Source organism: Nerophis lumbriciformis, linkage group LG04 (assembly GCF_033978685.3).
Source record: "Nerophis lumbriciformis linkage group LG04, RoL_Nlum_v2.1, whole genome shotgun sequence".
Classification (NCBI taxonomy): domain Eukaryota; kingdom Metazoa; phylum Chordata; class Actinopteri; order Syngnathiformes; family Syngnathidae; genus Nerophis; species Nerophis lumbriciformis.
The window spans coordinates 37,234,647-37,255,000 of record NC_084551.2 but is presented as its reverse complement, the minus strand read 5'-3'; the positions used below and the strand labels follow the sequence as shown (position 1 = coordinate 37,255,000).

At 39.9% G+C, this 20,354-nt stretch overlaps 2 protein-coding genes across 2 annotated transcripts in view; both read right to left on the bottom strand.

The window, feature by feature from the left end:
- Window positions 1–6,617, bottom strand: part of upp1 (uridine phosphorylase 1) — a 44,940-nt gene extending 38,323 nt beyond the window's left edge. Inside the window, exons 1-4 of the mRNA XM_061954408.2 lie at window positions 6,483–6,617; window positions 4,002–4,084; window positions 3,825–3,883; window positions 2,968–3,025 (exon numbers count right to left, since the gene is read on the bottom strand). Coding sequence (XP_061810392.1) covers window positions 2,968–3,025; window positions 3,825–3,883; window positions 4,002–4,084; window positions 6,483–6,538 — 256 coding nt within the window. The 5' untranslated portion in view covers window positions 6,539–6,617. The remainder of the gene's footprint in view (window positions 1–2,967; window positions 3,026–3,824; window positions 3,884–4,001; window positions 4,085–6,482) is intronic.
- A 1,201-nt stretch (window positions 6,618–7,818) lies between these two features.
- Window positions 7,819–19,467, bottom strand: rbm12bb (RNA binding motif protein 12Bb). The gene is made up of 2 exons (XM_061954406.2): window positions 19,324–19,467; window positions 7,819–10,052 (listed from the first exon to the last, which is right to left on the bottom strand). Exon 2 carries the CDS (start codon window positions 10,028–10,030, stop codon window positions 8,189–8,191), a length of 1,842 nt encoding a protein of 613 aa, XP_061810390.1. The 5' UTR covers window positions 10,031–10,052; window positions 19,324–19,467; the 3' UTR covers window positions 7,819–8,188.
- Between the last annotated feature and the right edge of the window lie 887 nt (window positions 19,468–20,354).

Below are 20,354 nucleotides of genomic sequence, written 5' to 3'. Positions count from 1 at the left end.
GTGGCCTTCAACTCTTCTGCGTTTTTGGGTCTGGCATTCTGCATCTTCCTTTTCACAATACCCTACAGATTTTCTATGGGGCTAAGGTCAGGGGAGTTGGCGGGCCAATTTAGAACAGAAATACCATAGTCCGTAAACCAGGCACGGGTAGATTTTGCGCTGTGTGCAGGCGCCAAGTCCTGTTGGAACTTGAAATCTCCATCTCCATAGAGCAGGTCAGCAGCAGGAAGCATGAAGTGCTCTAAAACTTGCTGGTAGACGGCTGCGTTGACCCTGGATCTCAGGAAACAGAGTGGACCGACACCAGCAGATGACATGGCACCCCAAACCATCACCCAACCATGCAAATTTTGCATTTCCTTTGGAAATCGAGGTCCCAGAGTCTGGAGGAAGACAGGAGAGGCACAGGATCCACGTTGCCTGAAGTCTAGTGTAAAGTTTCCACCATCAGTGATGGTTTGGGGTGCCATGTCATCTGCTGGTGTCGGTCCACTCTGTTTCCTGAGATCTAGGGTCAACGCAGCCGTCTACCAGCAAGTTTTAGAGCACTTCATGCTTCCTGCTGCTGACCTGCTCTATGGAGATGGAGATTTCAAGTTCCAACAGGACTTGGCGCCTGCACACAGCGCAAAATCTACCCGTGCCTGGTTTACGGACCATGGCATTTCTGTTCTAAATTGGCCCGCCAACTCCCCTGACCTTAGCCCCATAGAAAATCTGTGGGGTATTGTGAAAAGGAAGATGCAGAATGCCAGACCCAAAAACGCAGAAGAGTTGAAGGCCACTATCAGAGCAACCTGGGCTCTCATAACACCTGAGCAGTGCCAGAAACGCATCGACTCCATGCCACGCCGCATTAACGCAGTAATTGAGGCAAAAGGAGCTCCAACCAAGTATTGAGTATTGTACATGCTCATATTTTTCATTTTCATACTTTTCAGTTGGCCAACATTTCTAAAAATCCCTTTTTTGTATTAGCCTTAAGTAATATTCTAATTTTGTGACACACGGAATTTTGGATTTTCATTTGTTGCCACTTCAAATCATCAAAATTAAATGAAATAAACATTTGAATGCATCAGTCTGTGTGCAATGAATAAATATAATGTACAAGTTACACCTTTTGAATGCAATTACTGAAATAAATCAAGTTTTTCAAAATATTCTAATTTACTGGCTTTTACCTGTATATATACACGCACACATACATACATACATACAGTTAGGTCCATAAATATTTGGACATTGACACAATTTTCAGTATTCCAGCTCTGTACAACACCACAATGGATTTGAAATGAAACAATCAAGATGTGCTTTAAGTGCAGACTTTGAGCTTTAATTTGAGGGTATTTACATCCAAATCAGGTGAACGGTGTAGGAATTACAACACATTTTATATGTGCCTTCCACTTTTTAAGGGACCAAAAGTAATTGGACAATTGGCTACTCAGCTGTTCCATGGCCACGTTTGTGTTATTCCCTTGTTTTTTTTTCATTTATTTCATTTACAAAGAGCAGATAAAAGGCCTCGGTGGCATTTCAAGTGTGGTGTATTCATTTGGAATCTGGGGAGGTCATCTCTTAATATGATGTCCAAAGAGCTGTCACTATCAGTGAAGCAAGCCATCATTAGGCTGAAAAATCAAAACAAAGCCATCAGATAGATAGCAAAAACATTAGGTGTGGCCAAATCAACTGTTTGGTACATTCTTAAAAAGAGAGAACACACTGGTGAGCTCAGCAACACCAAAAGACCTGGAAGACCACGGAAAACAAGTGTGGTGGATGACAGAAAAATCCTTTCCCTTGTCAAGAAAAAGCCCTTCACAACAGTTGGCCAGATGAAGAAAAGTCTCCAGGAGGTAGGTGTATCTGTGTCCAAGTCAACAATTAAGAGACGACTTCTCCAGAGGAAATACAGAGGGTTCATCACAAGGTGTAAACCATCGGTGAGCCTCAAAAACAGGAAGGCCAGATTAGAGTTTGCCAAGAAACATCTAAAAGAGCCTGTGCAGTTCTGGAACAACATCTTATGGACAGATGAGACCAAGATCAACTTGTAGCAGAATGATGGAAAGAAAAGAGTATGGAGAAGGGAAGGAACTGCTCAAGATCCAAAGCATACCACCTCATCAGTGAAGCATGGTGGTGGTAGTGGCATGCATGGCTGCCAGTGGATCTTGATCTCTTATATTTATTGATGATGTGACAGCTGACAAAAGCAGCAGAATGAATTCTGAAGTGTTTGGGGCAATATTATCTGCTCATATTCAGCCAAATGCTTCAAAAGTCATTGGACGGCGCTTCACAATGCAGATGGTCAATGACCCCAAGCATACTGCGAAAGCAACCAAATAGTTTTTTAAGGCAAAGAAGTGGAATGTCCTGCAATGGCCAAGTCAATCACCTGACCTGAATCCAATTGAGCATGAATTTCACTTGCTGAAGACAAAACTGAAGGGAAAATGCCCAAAGAACAAGCAGGAAGTGAAGACAGCTGCAGCAGAGGCCTGGCAAAGCATCACAAGGGACCAAACCCTGCGTCTGGTGATGTCTATGTGTTCCACACTTCAAGCTGTCATTGACTGCAAAGGATTTGCAACAAAGTATTAAAAAATGACAATTTTATTTATGATTATATTAGTTTGTCCAATTACTTTTGGTCCCTTAAAAAGTGGAAGGCACTTATAAAATGGGTTGTAATTCCTACACCGTTCACCTGATTTGGATGTAAATACCCTCAAATTAAAGCTCAAAGTCTGCACTTAAAGCAGATCTTGATTGTTTCATTTCAAATCCATTGTGGTGTTGTACAGTGCTGGAATACTGAAAATTGTGTCAATGTCCAAATATTTATGGACCTAACTGTACATACATATATATATATATATATATATATATATATATATATATACACAGATACACAGATATACAAGAAAGGCAGTGTCAAACCAGTCAATTTACCTTCTTCCTGCTTTTGGATGTTGACAATCTTGCAGAATTGCTCTATGTCAATTACTTTCTGAAAATATTTAAACAAAGAGCACATAACTGTCTTGGTAAGACAATTACAATAGGCAAACCATATACAATGAGCGAGTTTTGGGCAGCTAACATTTTTTAAGATTTTAAGACCCAACCAATTTGAATAAATCACATAATATATCAGTGAAATAAACATTTGGTAGATTAGGATGAGGAAAGGACATATTTCATAGTAACTGGACACTCCTTTTTGGAATGCTGCTTATGGCACAGCATAGGGACCAGACAAGCTTCTTCCTACTCCTTTAGGATGGTTGATCACTTGAGCAAAACAGTGTTCTTGTAAAGTTTTAACATGTTACAAATAAAACAAATTGATTGACTCTGCTTCATTGATTACCATCATAATAAAATTAGCATCGTAACTCTTCCTCTGGTGTTTGCTAAGTTACTAACAACCGTTCAGAGCGTTTTCCCAGCTGCATTTCTCCAGGTCACTAGGGTGTGTGAGAGTGTCAAGAGGAAACACTCTGACTCGATTGGTGAGAAGTCCCTTGGCGCCACCTGCTGGCCTGCACATAAGATCTGGATCCTTAATGCCTTGGTTTCTTTCTAAACATTTTAGCTCTAAAGTCAAAAGCCCCTGTTAAGATTAAAAGGAAATTTGTAGAGTATAATCAAAGGTTAAACTTTTGCTTTTTCTGAGGCTTTTTGACACCTATTCGAAAAGAAAGAGCAGCTTGAACCGGGTGTATTCGGGAGGGGGACGGGTGTTTTTAGGTTTTACACTGGGTAACTTATTTTTACACTTGTACCTTTCCTAATGCACTTCTTACCTCATCATCCACAATGTCCAAAAAGGTCTGTGCACATGAAGCTGCAATTATCGTGGGTTCTACATTTTGAAATATATGAAACAGAAAGGGAGAAGAACGTCATATAAAAACAGATCCAATAGCAACTTTGTTAGTACGTGTACGAGCTGAACGACCTGTTGCAGACCACGTACTTACGTGGGCCTATTTGGAGAAGACGACGCAGGGGTCTTGCAGGCTCCAGATGTTTCTGGAGGATCCTTGTCCTTGACACTTCCATTCTAATGTCAGTGAAGTTAATCACACTTTCTTCATCATTACTACAAGTTGACATTTACTACAGACCACTATTATCTGACTTTACATCTATATCATAACAATCCATTATATATTTATGCTTTATGCTGATCATTCTGAAATTGTCATATTATTGTCAGTTATTTTGAACATTCTGTTCCTTTTTCTTAAGACCGCACATCATCTTGGGGTATCAGGCCTGTTTGCAGGCATCGATGACCAGGGCTCTCCAGTCTTCTCTGTCGTCCGATCTATGTATGAGTTCTATATTATTGATATTTCCGATAAAATGTCTTAGGCTGTTGATATATGTTGTTCGTTGTCGACCTGGAGCTTTCTTTCCTACTAGTTTTCCTGTTAACATAAATTTTTCTAAGCCGTCTTTTCTAATATGTCCGAGGAATTTCAGCTGCCTATTTCGAATCGTTGCAATTAGAGATCTTCTTGTTTTAGCCTTTGCAAATACCTCTTCATTACTTTTCTTTTCAGTCCATGATATGCAGAGTATTTTTCTGAAGAACCACATTTTAGTTGCCTCTAATTTTCTCAGTTGTTGATTATTTAAAGTTCAGCATTCACTGCCGTAAAGTAGGACAGACCATGCATACGTTTTGAGGACTCTTGAGTTTGGTGTCAATTGAGATGTTTCTATTTTATATATAAGACTCATTTTGTTGAAGCTGTATTTTGACATGGCAATCCTTTTGTTTAGCTCTTTGTCACACCTACCATCAAATGTTACTGTGACACCCAGGTATTTGAATTGAGACATTTAAACATAAGACCGCACAAGCTGTAATATATTTCTTAACTTCTATTTTCTTATGGTTTTGGGTTGCTTGTTTTTCTTTAATAAATTGTGTTTATTGCGAAATGTTTACTCCATAATCAATTGTATGCATATATACTTAATTTTCTTATTCTAACTTTTTTTATTTATTTACTATTAAAAGTTTTTACTCATTAAATATATTGTGTATCTTCCGTTGTACCCTTCATATTGCAGAAGCCATATAGTTTTTTGTCTTTATTTTACTCGTGGACCCCGACTTAAACAAGTTGAAAAACGTATTCGGGTGTTACCATTTAGTGGTCAATTGTACGGAATATGTAGTGTACTGTGCAATCTACAAATAAAAGTCTCAATCAATCAATCAATCAATCACACGCATGTAATCTCCTCACTGCTTAAACTGTTTCTCTTTGATCAAAAAATGATGATGACAAGCAAAATAGTATATCAGTATGTGGAATTAAATTATGGAATGGATTAAGCAAAGCAATCAAACAATGTACTAATATGATCCACTTCAACAAACTCTTCAAACTTAAAGTGTTTACAAAGTACAAAGAACAAGAACCATGACAAACATTCTCAATTTATTTCATCCATCCATTCATTCATTCTCAAAGTAATCTTACTAATCTCATCATATGAAATATGACTTACTTCACCAATTATTATTATTAAATTATTATTATTTATTTTTATTGTGATTACTTATGGAGTATATTGTGAATAAATTGTGAACAGGGAGCGAACAAAAAGTTTTAGCAACTGTTATGTAAAGAAAAGGGGTAGGATTAAATAAACTCTGCTTCTTCCTACTCCTTTTCGAACATGTTGAAAAGAGGAACTGGAAATTGTGATGTATCATGTTGTATGCTTGCATGTTTGAAATAAACTCAAACTCAAACTCATAGTTAAGTAACTTTGAATGACCAAATGGAATCAATACAATATTTAAATGTAAACGTGTGAAAGATACCGTGGTATAAAACAAATGACACTAAACCAATTTATTTTTTGGTATTTGTATTCGATAATTGCCATGGTTATTGTTTTTCTTGGGCGATATTGTTGTCCCTTGAGTTAAAAAGATAGGTTGGAACTGACACCAAGAACGTATTAAGACTTAAATTAAATATATATAGCAGTCTATTCGGGGGTGGTAAACAACCAAACAGATGAGTTAATATGTATACATACATGTCATTTTAGCAGTGCAACAATCGCCACATTAGCTAAGCGGTGCACTCGCACCATGTTAATTAGGATTTTACATTGCAGAAAGCTCGTTATAAAAATGTTTAAACTCTCCAGAATTTTTTATTTTTTTTTCAAAGTGATAATTGTGCGTTGGCAGTTTTATTTCCCCAAAATGTTATCGTTCAAGCAGTTTTATTTCCCCAAAATGTTATCGTTCAAGTGTAAACTGAGCGATGCCCCACGTGTGCTCGCTAGTATTTACTTTCACACTTTTTAAGTGTAGCGCAGTTGTTAAAAACCCTAACCCTAAACAAGCATAACATATGTCCTTTCCAACTTAACGATATTTGGAACGAGTCTCTGTAATAAAACACGTCAAACTAACAATTCACCTGTAGGTTTGATAGGATGTTCCATCAGCGTGATGTGTGGCATTAGTCAGCAGCATCAAATCGTTCAAAAAAAGACAATTTACCGTCCGGATAACTTTCAAAATAAAGCTACTTCAGGAAATGAATCACTTTCCTTTGACCTGGACATGACGTATGCGTATTCTGCAAGTTTAGATTTGACCAGAAATATATTTTTGTTGCAATTTGCAATTTTACAGATTTGACCAGAAATACAGATTTTATAATCTGCAATCTTAGATTTGACCAAATATATTAATTTTTATGTAAATATTTTAATGTAAATATCTATATATATTAGGGCTGCAACTAACGATTAATTTGATAATCGATTAATCTGTCGATTATTGCTTCGATTAATAATATAAAAGAGACAAACTACATTTCTATCCTTTCCAGTATTTTATTAGAAAAAAACAGCATACTGGCACCATACTTATTTTGATTATTGTTTCTCAGCTGTTTGTACATGTTGCAGTTTATAAATAAAGGTTTATAAAACAAAAAATAGCATAGATCCAACGAATCGATGACTAAATTAATCGCCAACTATTTTTATAATCAATTAGTTGTTGCAGCCCTATATATATATATATATATATATATATATATAAAGTTACAGGACATTTTAAATATATGTGACTATGGATGTCAGTCATCCATCCTTCAGCATATTTGTTTTATCTGGTTTTAGAACAATGACAACAGAAATAAGCATTTCAATCGATGGTCTTTGTTTATGGCACAAACTTGACGGTGGAGCTAAATGTAAAACTTTGTCTTGAAAAAAATAGGTGATTGAGTAAATGTTTTTCTTTGGTGTTGTGAAATAGAAATATGGCCTGGCAGTCTCCTACATTGACCAACAAATGCTGTAAGTTGACTATGAGCCAAGATGTTACAAGTTTAGACTTCTTTCTGCTCCTTTTCATTCATAATTTACTTTATGTCAATTGTTTATTTTGTTTTGACATGAAATAAAATGGGAAATGCAATGGCTTCCATGATGCATATGCTTAAAATGACCAAAACACGGTAAATATTGTACATATTACATTATATATATATATATATATATATACACACTTGCAGTGTGTATACAAAACATTGGAGGGTTTTGAAGTTGTTTGAGGGCTTTGAAAGCTACAACGGTGACCCCCATTAGAATTATCTTTAAAATCCTAAAAAAAAAAGTGTTCTCCTCTCATTATTGAGAACGATAGGCAAAATTCCAAAAAGTGCATTCAGTTCCCCTTTATGCTTTCCTAATACTTATTTTACTGAAGCAGATCTCAACAATGAGGCAAACAAAACATACTTTTGAGCTTGATGTATTTTTAATGACAGTACAGTAATAAACATACAAAGCTGGGGGCATTGTATAATATACAAACAGTACCACAATTAAATCAAATTAAATTCAATGTATGTAAAATAAGAATTGCATTTTTAAAATTATTTACAGGCAACAGCTTTGACTACCCCCAAAAATACAATGACCGTAAAACAAAAGTTTGTAATAATAGAATAGAATAGAAAGTACGTTATTGATCCCTGGGGGAAATTCAGCACAATAATCATGGCATACAGTAAGAAAATCAAAAAATGTTTCCCATCAAAAAACAATTTATGGGGTTCAAACAAGAAGAACACTTGTGCCTGCTTAATGTCAAAAACCCATGTTACTTTCACACAAACTTAAGTAGGATTTTTCGAGCACCTACTGGCCTTCCACTGAGCTCCTTAATTGCTACTGCAGCCTCCTGCCGGGTCTCAAATACCACGGTTGCAGTACCTTTAGTTAATCCACTCCTGTCGTACTGCAATGACACCGACCCAGGGATGATACGATACCCGTGGCAAAAATCATAGATTTCTTCCATTTTTACTTGGAATGGTAAATTGGACAGCTTTACACAGGTAGGACCACTGAAACGCTGCTCTTGTAGACCACCGCTAACATGACAACCGTTGCCTCTGTCAAGTGGGACCCTGTGGTCTCCATATGACTCATCATAGCCTCTGTGGGCTTGAGGCCCAGCATTCATAGGCATATCAGCAGGAAGACCTTTGAAGTCAGGGTACTCGCTGGCACCAACCCCAGAGAACTGATCAAATCTTCTCTGTGGACTTTGAAACGCAGGTGGCTCAGTGCTCAATTGCCGCATCTGGGCCTTTGATATACATTCGAGGGCAACCTCTGCACCGAGATATCGCTGTCCATTGAGAGTGAGGGCACCCATAGCTGCGGACTCAGAAGGAAAGACAACCAAGGCTTTCCCGATTCCTGCGCCTATATTGTCATGTAGCAGGAGCACATCATCTTCTGTGATGCTGAACCCAAGGAAGAAGTCCAAAACCTCAACTTTCCGTACATCGAAGGGAAGATTCTGCACATACAGGCACACCTTCTCCATGTCAGGATCTCTGGGGAAAGATGGCAGCCTCTCATTAAACCTTTGTGTGTTTTCAGAAGGGCTGACATTGGTATTATTTTCCTCCAAAATAGATATCATTTTTTCTCTTGAGATGGAGCGGGTGTGAATCCATCGATTGAAAAATGATTTTTTCTCCTGGGCTGTTGCCTCACGGTACTCTCGCAGGGTCTTGAACAGCACAAAAGCAGACCTACTTTTGCGATCATCTGCTGTAACAAACAAGATCTGGTCATCCGCAAGGCTTGCGTGGCGAAATAGTCTTTTCATGTCTTCTTTCTCTACTGCAAAGGAGAGATTTTCCACAAGAACACAGAACTCCTCATGAGAGGATGAGGAGAGCCTCATCTGACCTGTAGGAGATTGGGACCTCATATTATGTTGGAAATTCCGTGGAACCTGTAACGGTGATCCACGTCTTTCAAGCCGGCCATCTGTCCGCAGCCAATCCTGTTCGCATGTTGAACTAACCTCCACATAGCGAGAACCAATGTACTCCCTGTCCTTTTTCAGAGCTTCCTGTACGTCCTCATAGCTGAAAAATTTTACAAGACACATCCCGTTGTTTTTTCCGGCCTGATTTTTCATCAGAGTCATGTTAACGATACGTAAACCACTGAAAAACTCATAAAGATCTCTTTCGGTCACAGTGTATGGCAGTCCTTTGAGAAAAACCCAGGTAGACTTGTCATTTGATGAGGATCTCTGTTGGCGGGTCGGGGGGGATATCTCACGTCGACTTGCTGCTCTTGTGCTTGCGTCAGAGTCCATGGATCGTCGGGCATGCCTGCCATTGTCTTCAATGTGGCTCTTTTGAATTGTCTCCACCTTTTTTGCGCTTTTTTCAAGTAAACTCTGCATCTCTGTTTTGCTACTGAGCAGCAAAGTAACACGTCCCCCCCTAATTTGACCCCCTGATCGGGTCATGGCTCTCCTCGCATCTTCATCAGAAGCAAAAATAATAAAAGCTTCTTCCCTCTCCCCGCCAATTATGTGTACTCCGCCGTCTGGAATTTTGAGGCCGGTGAAGAACTTGCGAATATCCTGAGAACCAGCAGCAATCCTCAATCCCTGTAAACGGATGACGACTGCCATGCTGAAGCACAAACAACAGCACCTGCAGACAAAAGGGTATAGAATAGCATTATTCCCAACAGAGATTTCAGCTCTGCACTTCCTACCATTCCAATATGTCACCACATAACCTCATGAGCAATGCCAGCTGAGGATTTTCATTAGACAAGAACAGGGTCTAAAAATGTGTGACACTCCAAAGCTAAAAATGGTAAGAGAACAACCTGTGTGGACAATGTCTCACCACAAGATTTCCTAAGAATAATTCTCTTTGTATTTGAAAGAGTTATTACATGCTTCGTTCCAACCAAAATAGTCAGAAGAAACCTCTCCACAAATGCCCAGCAACTTTCAAGTCAAACCATGACATGAAACATTGCAAAAAATCTTTGTTGCATGCCAACGGCCATTTTTCCAACTTTTTGGTTAAGCCATCAATTTAGACTGCAATAAAACTCTACAGTGAGTCAAAACAAACTCCGCTTAACCTTCACACTTGTCTAAATTCCATGATTTATTTTATGGTACAACCTAAAGTGGATCAATACCATTCCTGTCAATCACACCACGATTGTCAAATATGCAGATGGCAAATGCCTTCAGATGCAACCAACTTTCCCCAAAATGTTCCCGTCAACAGAGAACTCTGTCGTAGCCTTAGTGGTACAATCCTCCATCCAAGATTGACGAGCCATCCGGAAGTTGTCCAACAGCAGAGTACACAACAAATGAGCCCTTCATTCCCATTGCTGCAGCATCATTACAGCAACATCCATCCATCCATTTTCCACTGCTTGTCCCTTTTGGGGTCGCGAGGGGTGCTGGAGCCTATCTCAGTTGCATTCGGCCGGTAGGCGGGCAACATAAGAACTGGAAAACATACCCAATTATTGTGACACTACACGAGCGTGTTCTATAATTATGGCCCATTAAACAGCAGCTCTCTGGAAGCATATATTTCAAGGCGAAAAAGAACCCAAGTTTCAAATTTCCTCCATTTCCTATACCACTTGTCCTTATTAGGGTCACAGGTGTGCTTGAGCTATACCAGCTAACTGTGCACCATTTAACTGCTCATATAGACAAACAACTATTCAAATCTATATACAATTCTGTCTCCAATGCAGCATTTCAGTAAATTCCACACATCACGTCCTACCATTTATACTCACAACCAAATAGACAAAACTCAATTCTATTCATTGTACTGTATTTTCAAGGGTAACTCTCACACAATAGAAAAGAGAAGTTACCACATAACAGTACACTAGCCATCACAAAAAACAGATCAACAACAACCTTATATTCAATGGTGTATATACTGCTCTAATTTTATAACAGTATCACCCCAATACTGCATCCACAACACAGACTTGGGCTGCACAATTAATACAATTTTAATCACAAATTAGGATAATCTTATAAGATATTAACATTCAAATCAAGCACTTTCACAACAAACAATCAGCCAACTACCGGGGGGGGACGAAAAATTAGGGTTTAATTAAGATGGCTGCATAACAAGCAAACGAGCGGCTGGTATGAACTTTTGCAACAGACGACTCATGTAAGAGTGAGTCGTAGCGTTGGGAGCAGAGGGTGACAGTGCTGTGGTTTTTGGAGGTCACGACCCAGAGCAGTGGTCGCCAACCTAGGACATTCCTGTTGGTGCTCTCCCATGCAGCACACCTCGCTGCTTTCCAGACACGCACACTGCCGGCCCCAAACCAGATCGAGCTCAGTCCAGGAAATGTGACTAACTGACCAGCTCTAAAGACACTCCACCTTTACCCTCAACCACCATCGCTCGCCTGCAATGGGAATATTTATTTTTAATTTGCTAATTTATTAAAAAAAGAGAAGAAACAAAAATCACATGTATATAAGTATTGACAGCCTCTGGCAGTAATTACAACCTCAAGTAATCATTCCAGTGCCTAAAAAAACCCACAATCTCCTCCCTCAATGATTATCGTCCAGTGGCACTCACCCCCATCATAATGAAGTGCTCCAAGAGGATGGTAAAGGAAAACATTGTCTCCAGACCCCACCCACCCACCCACCACATTCGACCCGTCCCAGTTTGCTTATTACCCTAACCGGTCCACAGAGGACACCACCTCCTCTGAATTCCACCTGAGCTTAGAACATCTGGAAAGGAAGGACACATGCGTGCGGATGTTGTTTCTGGACTTCAGCTCGTCGTTCAACATAATCATACCGCAGCACCCGGTGAGCAAACTGGCGCCCCTTGGATTCAGCACCCCCCTATGCAACTGGCTGCTTGACATCCTCACAGACAGACCGCAGTCTGTGAAAGTGGGCGACAACACCTCCAGTGCCATCTCCCTGAGCATCGGCTCCCCCCCAGGGCTGTGTCCTGAGTCCGCTGCTGTTCACACTGATGACCCATGCCTGCTGCGCCAGGTCCACTACTAACCACATTGTGAAGTATGCGGACAACACTACAGGGAAGAGGTGAAACATCTGGTTGATTGGTGCAGAACCAACAACCTGGTCCTGAACGTTGACGAGACCAAGGAGATCATCGTCGACTTCAGGAGGCACCAGTCCAGCCCCACTCCACTCTTCATCAACGGCACATCAGTGGAGAAGGTAAGCGGCACCAAGTTCCTAGGGGTGCAGATAACTGTCAATCTGACCTGGTCCCTACACACCGGAGCTCTTATAAAAAGAGCTAAGCACCCAACCCACTATTCTCACCACATTCTACAGAGGCACTATAGAGAGCCTACTGACCAACTGCCTCTCTGTCTGCACTGGAGCCTGCAGGGCCTCAAAGTCTGCAGAGAGTGGTGAGGACGGCGAAAAAGATCATCAGGACTCCTCTTCCTCCTATCTGGGAGATCGCAAAAAGCCGCTGCCTGACCAGAGCTCAGAAAATCAGTAGAGACGCCTCCCATCCCAGCAAGGACTGTTTTCACTGCCGGACTCTGAAAGGAGGTTCCGCAGCCTCTGTAACAGCTTTTTCCCTCAAGCCATAAAACTCAAGAACGCATCAAAATAATCCCCTCAATTCCCCCCAAAACGAATGACCTTGCTGGACTATACAGGCAACATAACATACATCCATAAACGTGGATGCATATGCAAAAGTGCAATATATTTATCTGTACAGTAATCTATATCAGCACCTTCTTATGTAAATGCAACACTGCACCTTATTGCTCTTTTATTCTGCACTACAACGAGCTAATGCAACAAAATGTTGTTCTTATCTGTACTGTAAAGTTCAAATTTGAATGACAATAAAAAAAAGTGTAAGTCTAAGTCTGTTTGAATACAATGCCAGAAGCTTGGCACACCTATCTTTGGCCAGTTTTGCCCTATTATCTTTGCAGTACTTGCCAAACTCCATCAGGTGGGATGGGAAGTGTTGTTTTTCATCCAGGCTGTCTCTGTACATGGCTGCATTCATCTTCGTCTAGTCAGGGAGGTGCCCAAGAACCCGATGGTCACTTTGTCAGAGATACAGCATTTCTCTGTGGGGATAGGAGAACCTTCCGGGAAGACAACCATCTCTACAGCAAACCACCAATCAGGCCAGTTTGGCATAGTGGCCAGTTGGAAGCCATTCCTTCATAAAAGTTTGCCAATGTGTGCCTGAAAGACTCTCAGACCATGAGAAATACAAATCCTCTGGTCTGATTAGACAAAGATTGAACTTTTTGGCGTGAATGCCAGGCGTCATGTTTGGAGGAAACCATGCACCGCTCATCAACATCACCGATACCATCTCAACAGTGATGCGTCGGGGTGGCAGCATCATGCTGTGGGGATGTTTTTCAGCAGCAGGAAGATAGAGGGAACGATGAATGCGACAATGTACAGCGACAACCTGGATGAAAACCAAAGCTTCTTAACCAATCTGATGGCGCTTGAGAGGTGCTGCAAAGAGGACTGGGCGAAACTGCCCAACGATAGGTGTGCCAAGCTTGTGACATCAAATATACTTGAGGCTGTAATAACAGTCAAAAGTGCATCAACAGAGTACTGAGCAAAGGCTGTAAATACTTATGTACATGTGTGTTTTTTTTTTAAATCAAATTAAAGAAAAAGCGTTTAACATTGTCATTATGTGGTATTATCTGTAGAATTTTGAGGACAAAAATGTATTTATTCCATTTTGGAAAAATGCTGTTAACAAAATGCAGAAAAAGTGAAGCACTGTAAATACTTCACAGAGCGGGCGTCACGCATGCCAAACCTCCAAGGTCCACAGAAGCAGAAGTGCCCCAAGTAGAGACGACAGTAACAGCAAACCTGCACCAAGTGACACCGTATCTAGCCATTTCTCAAAGGCACAACAAAATATCTGATGCAAAAACGGCATATTTGGCCAGTTATTTATCTATATATATATATATAAATAGGTTGTACAAGGGGTATGCAGTATAGTACAGGCCCTTCGTGAACAATTCCCATTAATGGGCCGTGGTTTTTCGGTTTTGCAGGTAATTTTGTGCGTGTAGTTGTGCTCGCATACACATTAAAATGAAGGACAGGAAGTGTACGCATGTCAGTGCCACAGTCTACTCGACAAATGCAGCGCATCCTGCTGCCTAGCTTTTAGACTAGCAGGAATCATGGCTAGCAGGAGTCAAGGCTGGTGAACGCTGTAAACTTATCATTAGCTCGAAATCTCGCCCCGAATGCTTCATAAAAATATCAAAAGTTTCCTTCTAGTTAAAACAATTATTTGTGGTCTTAACTTGTGTAATTAAAATACAGTACATGAACATGCTTAATCATGATCGTTTTGACAGCTACCCCTTCTCTCAAAATGGACTATTGCATCTTACTGCACATGTGCAGATTTGATTCAGGAAGACATACAAACGCAAACTTTTCTGTGCTTTGAGAGGTTTTAAGAAGGCAAAAGAAGTGTAGAGATGTGGAACAGTGCTACAAACTAACTTTTTTTGCTGAATATAAAAAAACCTCCATAAAATTAATAATTTAGCTATGTAGTATATTGTACACTTGCTTATGTTTTTATAAAGCAACGCTTAGTTATAAAGCTTATATAACAGTATACTAACCTATCTTTAACCATCTGTAAAGCATAAAATGTCAAAATGAACCATGTATGTCCTTTTTTCTGTATTTTACTGTAATTTTACTCCTCACACTCTATTTTTACACATTTTCTTACTCAGAATGTTTGCATGTATTATTCAATCTATACCTATATTCTACATAATTTTTTTATTGTGTTCATTGGGGAATTAGCCACCTGCCATTTGAAATATATATCTATACATCTATCTATCCATCTATCTATCTATATATATATATATATATATATATATATATATATATACACACACACACACACACACACACACAGGTAAAAGCCAGTAAATTAGAATATTTTGAAAAACTTGATTTATTTCAGTAATTGCATTCAAAAGGTGTAACTTGTACATTATATTTATTCATTGCACACAGACTGATGCATTCAAATGTTTATTTCATTTAATTTTGATGATTTGAAGTGGCAACAAAGGAAAATCCAAAATTCCGTGTTTCACAAAATTAGAATATTACTTAAGGCTAATACAAAAAAGGGATTTTTAGAAATGTTGGCCAACTGAAAAGTATGAAAATGAAAAATATGAGCATGTACAATACTCAATACTTGGTTGGAGCTCCTTTTGCCTCAATTACTGCGTTAATGCGGCGTGGCATGGAGTCGATGAGTTTCTGGCACTTCTCAGGTGTTATGAGAGCCCAGGTTGCTCTGATAGTGGCCTTCAACTCTTCTGCGTTTTTGGGTCTGGCATTCTGCATCTTTCTTTTCACAATACCCCACAGATTTTCTATGGGGCTAAGGTCAGGGGAGTTGGCGGGCCAATTTAGAACAGAAATACCATGGTCCGTAAACCAGGCACGGGTAGATTTTGCGCTGTGTGCAGGCGCCAAGTCCTGTTGGAACTTGAAATCTCCATCTCCATAGAGCAGGTCAGCAGCAGGAAGCATGAAGTGCTCTAAAACTTGCTGGTAGACGGCTGCGTTGACCCTGGATCTCAGGAAACAGAGTGGACCGACACCAGCAGATGACATGGCACCCCAAACCATCACCCAACCATGCAAATTTTGCATTTCCTTTGGAAATCGAGGTCCCAGAGTCTGGAGGAAGACAGGAGAGGCACAGGATCCACGTTGCCTGAAGTCTAGTGTAAAGTTTCCACCATCAGTGATGGTTTGGGGTGCCATGTCATCTGCTGGTGTCGGTCCACTCTGTTTCCTGAGATCCAGGGTCAACGCAGCAGTCTACCAGCAAGTTTTAGAGCACTTCATGCTTCCTGCTGCTGACCTGCTCTATGGAGATGGAGATTTCAAGTTCCAACAGGACTTGGCGCCTGCACACAGCGCAAAATCTACCCGTGCCTGCTTTACGGACCATGGTATTTCTGTTCTAAATTGGCCCGCCAACTCCCCTGACCTTAGCCCCATAGAAAATCTGTGGGGTATTGTGAAAAGGAAGATGCAGAATGCCAGACCCAAAAACGCAGAAGAGTTGAAGGCCACTATCAGAGCAACCTGGGCTCTCATAACACCTGAGCAGTGCCAGAAACTCATCGACTCCATGCCACGCCGCATTAACGCAGTAATTGAGGCAAAAGGAGCTCCAACCAAGTATTGAGTATTGTACATGCTCATATTTTTCATTTTCATACTTTTCAGTTGGCCAACATTTCTAAAAATCCCTTTTTTGTATTAGCCTTAAGTAATATTCTAATTTTGTGACACACGGAATTTTGGATTTTCATTTGTTGCCACTTCAAATCATCAAAATTAAATGAAATAAACATTTGAATGCATCAGTCTGTGTGCAATGAATAAATATAATGTACAAGTTACACCTTTTGAATGCAATTACTGAAATAAATCAAGTTTTTCAAAATATTCTAATTTACTGGCTTTTACCTGTATATATATATTAGGGGTGTAACGGTACGTGTATTTGTATTGAACCGTTTCGGTACGGGGGTTTCAATTCGGTTCGGAGGTGTACCGAACAAGTTTCCACACAAACATATTTAGTAGCCGCCTAAGCTAAGGTCTTAACAAGCTGCTCCGCTTCGTTCTGCCTCTGTCAGTACTCTACACAGCACCCAGCATTGTCCCACCCACACAACCATCTGATTGGTTACACACAGAGTGGGAACAGCCAATCAGCAGTGCGTATTCAAAGCGCATGGAGTCAGTGCTCCAGCGTCGAGCAGGTAGGTGTTTAGCAGGTAAGCATCAGGCAGCGGGCTCTCCCCAATTTATAATAAACACCTCCCAGTCAACTACTAGTAACATCACTTTGAGCCCGCAGTCCTAGAGGGGAAGGCTACTAGGCTACTTAGCTTTAAGCATAACGTTAGCTCATTTTGCGGTGTGTGTGTGTGTTACGGACAGCAAAGCCCTGTCTGTCTGTCATTTCACTTTACCTTTTTCTGTGTTGATTGAGCTGTGTTGAAGCAGCAAAAAAGGACATTATGTTAAATGAAGAGTTTCTGTCTCTGATATTGATAAAATAATGTAACTGCATCATTAGGCCTACATGAACTCCATGGTGTTGAAGGATGAATAGTCTCTCCTATTGCTATTGTACTATTTTTTTCAGCTATAGTTACATTAATGATTAGTAATGGAGCAGCCTAGTTTTGAAGGGCAGGGTCCCTGCTATCACAATGCGAAGATCCTGAGTAGTCGTGAGTTCAATCCCGGCCTCGGGATCTTTCTGTGTGGAGTTTGCATGTTCTCCCCGTGACTGCGTGGGTTCCCTCCGGGTACTCCGGCTTCCTCCCACCTCCAAAGACATGCACCTGGGGATAGGTTTATTGGCAACACTAAATTGGCCCTAGTGTGTGAGTGTGAGTGTGAATGTTGTCTGTCTATCTGTGTTGGCCCTGCGATGAGGTGGCGACTTGTCCAGGGTGTACCCCGCCTTCCGCCCGATTGTAGCTGAGATAGGCTCCAGCGCCCCCCGCGACCCCGAAGGGAATAAGCGGTAGAAAATGGATGGATGGATGGAGTTGACTTGAAACGGTTTAATGTTGCACTTTTTATATGTCGAAGAAAAGTTTTGTCATTTTATTTAATCTGAGCAACAACTTGAGGCAGTTTAAAGTTATTTAACGTGGACAGAATTATTATAGTGTTCCCAATGTTAAAAGGATAAAGCCATTGTTTACAAATTTGGTAAATAAATAACCAAAATATTTATATTTTGTTGTTTTCTTACTGTACCGAAAATGAACCGAACCGTGACCTCTAAACCGAGGTACGTACCGAACCGAAATTTTGTGTACCGTTACACCCCTATATATATATATATATATTTACATACACACATATTAATAAATACATTAATATTAGGGCTGTAAAAATTTAAAGTATCTTGTGATTAATCCAAAAAAATATTGCATTAATCATGAACACTGATTAATCTGATTTTTTAATTTTTTTAATCATTAGACCGTCCTAATATATACACTCTCACATAATTGAACCACTATTAATACTGTGAGAAGTAAAGGGTATTGCTTGTGGAATGAGCCTTAATGTGCACATAAATATGTGCCAATGTAATTTTTTCTGTTTTCATTATGCAATGGTATATTTATATTTAGTTAACCCTTTGTCATAGGTCAATTTGATTTCATTATTTAGGATTTTTTTGTTAAGTTTAATTTTAAAACAAAAGCCTTGCTAACATACCACTGCTTAAATAAAAAAAATAAAAAATGTTTTATCCAACTAATTAATTAATCATGATTAATAACCGTGATTTATACATCGATAAATCATCAACAATAACTGTGCAGCCCCAAAAGAACATGTAGGTACCTCCACACCAGGACATTTCCATTTAAGAAAATATTGATAACATTCATCGCAACATCCAATTATTGAATTTCTCGTCACGATATAACAAACACGCTTGTCCTCCACACAGCCTGTGAAAGAACAGAACATGGTGCATTGATGACGTCAGATCCACAAGTCCCCATCCGCCATTACAGAACGGTCCTCCTGAAGCCCACATACCAACTGTTTCCAGGCTACCATCATAATAAAAACGTTGTGGTGTATCCGATGCGTCGAAATTACTTTTCTTGACTGAACCTCAGTCGTTCCAAACCGGCTTCACGTTCCAAACAAACCAATGATTTAGAAAAAACTGTAGCGAGCAAGCAGGCCATCTTGCTAATCATTGCGCACACCCGACAATGACGACAAGCAGGCTTCAAATATAGTCAATATGCCAACATAACCCCGACAACATAACTTACACAACTCAGGACTTTCGTCAAAGTATTTGGGGAAAAAGCGAAAATCGTTTAGCTGGACCACGATGTGCCTGCGTCTTCACCTCCCTTGTTGTTCGCTGTCTTCCTTGTTTGGAAATAACTGGCACTAACTTGTAATAATTGTACACGGCGCCACCTACTGTCCGCGAGGAGCAATACATATACAAAACAACACTATTTTATTGTAGTCCAAGGCAAAATCTAATTATCTCTAGAGCTTCACTTTGTCCATGCACAAACTAAAATGACCTCATCAGTTCTTATGAATACAGATATGTTTAAATTAAGCAGTGATGAATGTCGGGTTTAGTGTAGCATTTTTTAACGTCATTTTGTACAAAACCCGTTTCCATATGAGTTGGGAAATTGTGTTAGATGTAAATATAAACGAAATACAATAATTTGCAAATCCTTTTCAACCCATATTCAATTGAATGCACTACAAAGACAACATATTTGATGTTCAAACTCATAAACTTTTTTTTTTTTTGCAAATAATAATTAACTTAGAATTTCATGGCTGCAACACATGCCAAAGTAGTTGGGAAAGGGCATGTTCACCACTGTGTTACATGGCCTTTCCTTTTAACAACACTCAATAAACATTTGGGAACTGAGGAGACACATTTTTTTAAGCTTCTCATGTGGAATTCTTTCCCATTCTTGCTTGATGTACAGCTTAAGTTGTTCAACAGTCCGGGGGTCTCCGTTGTGGTATTTTAGGCTTCATAATGCGCCACACATTTTCAATGGGAGACAGGTCTGGACTACAGGCAGGCCAGTTTAGTACCCGCACTCTTTTACTATGAAGCCACGTTGATGTAACACGTGGCTTGGCATTGTCTTGCTGAAATAAGCAGGGGCGTCCATGGTAACGTTGCTTGGATGGCAACCTATGTTGCTCCAAAACCTGTATGTACCTTTCAGCATTAATGGCGCCTTCACAGATGTGTAAGTTACCCATGTCTTGGGCACTAAGACACCCCCTTACCATCACAGATGCTGGCTTTTCA

What these genes read in the sequence shown, in the direction of transcription:
- rbm12bb (XM_061954406.2), bottom strand. Translation starts at nt 10,030, where the DNA reads ATGGCAGTCGTCATCCGTTTACAGGGATTGAGGATTGCTGCTGGTTCT.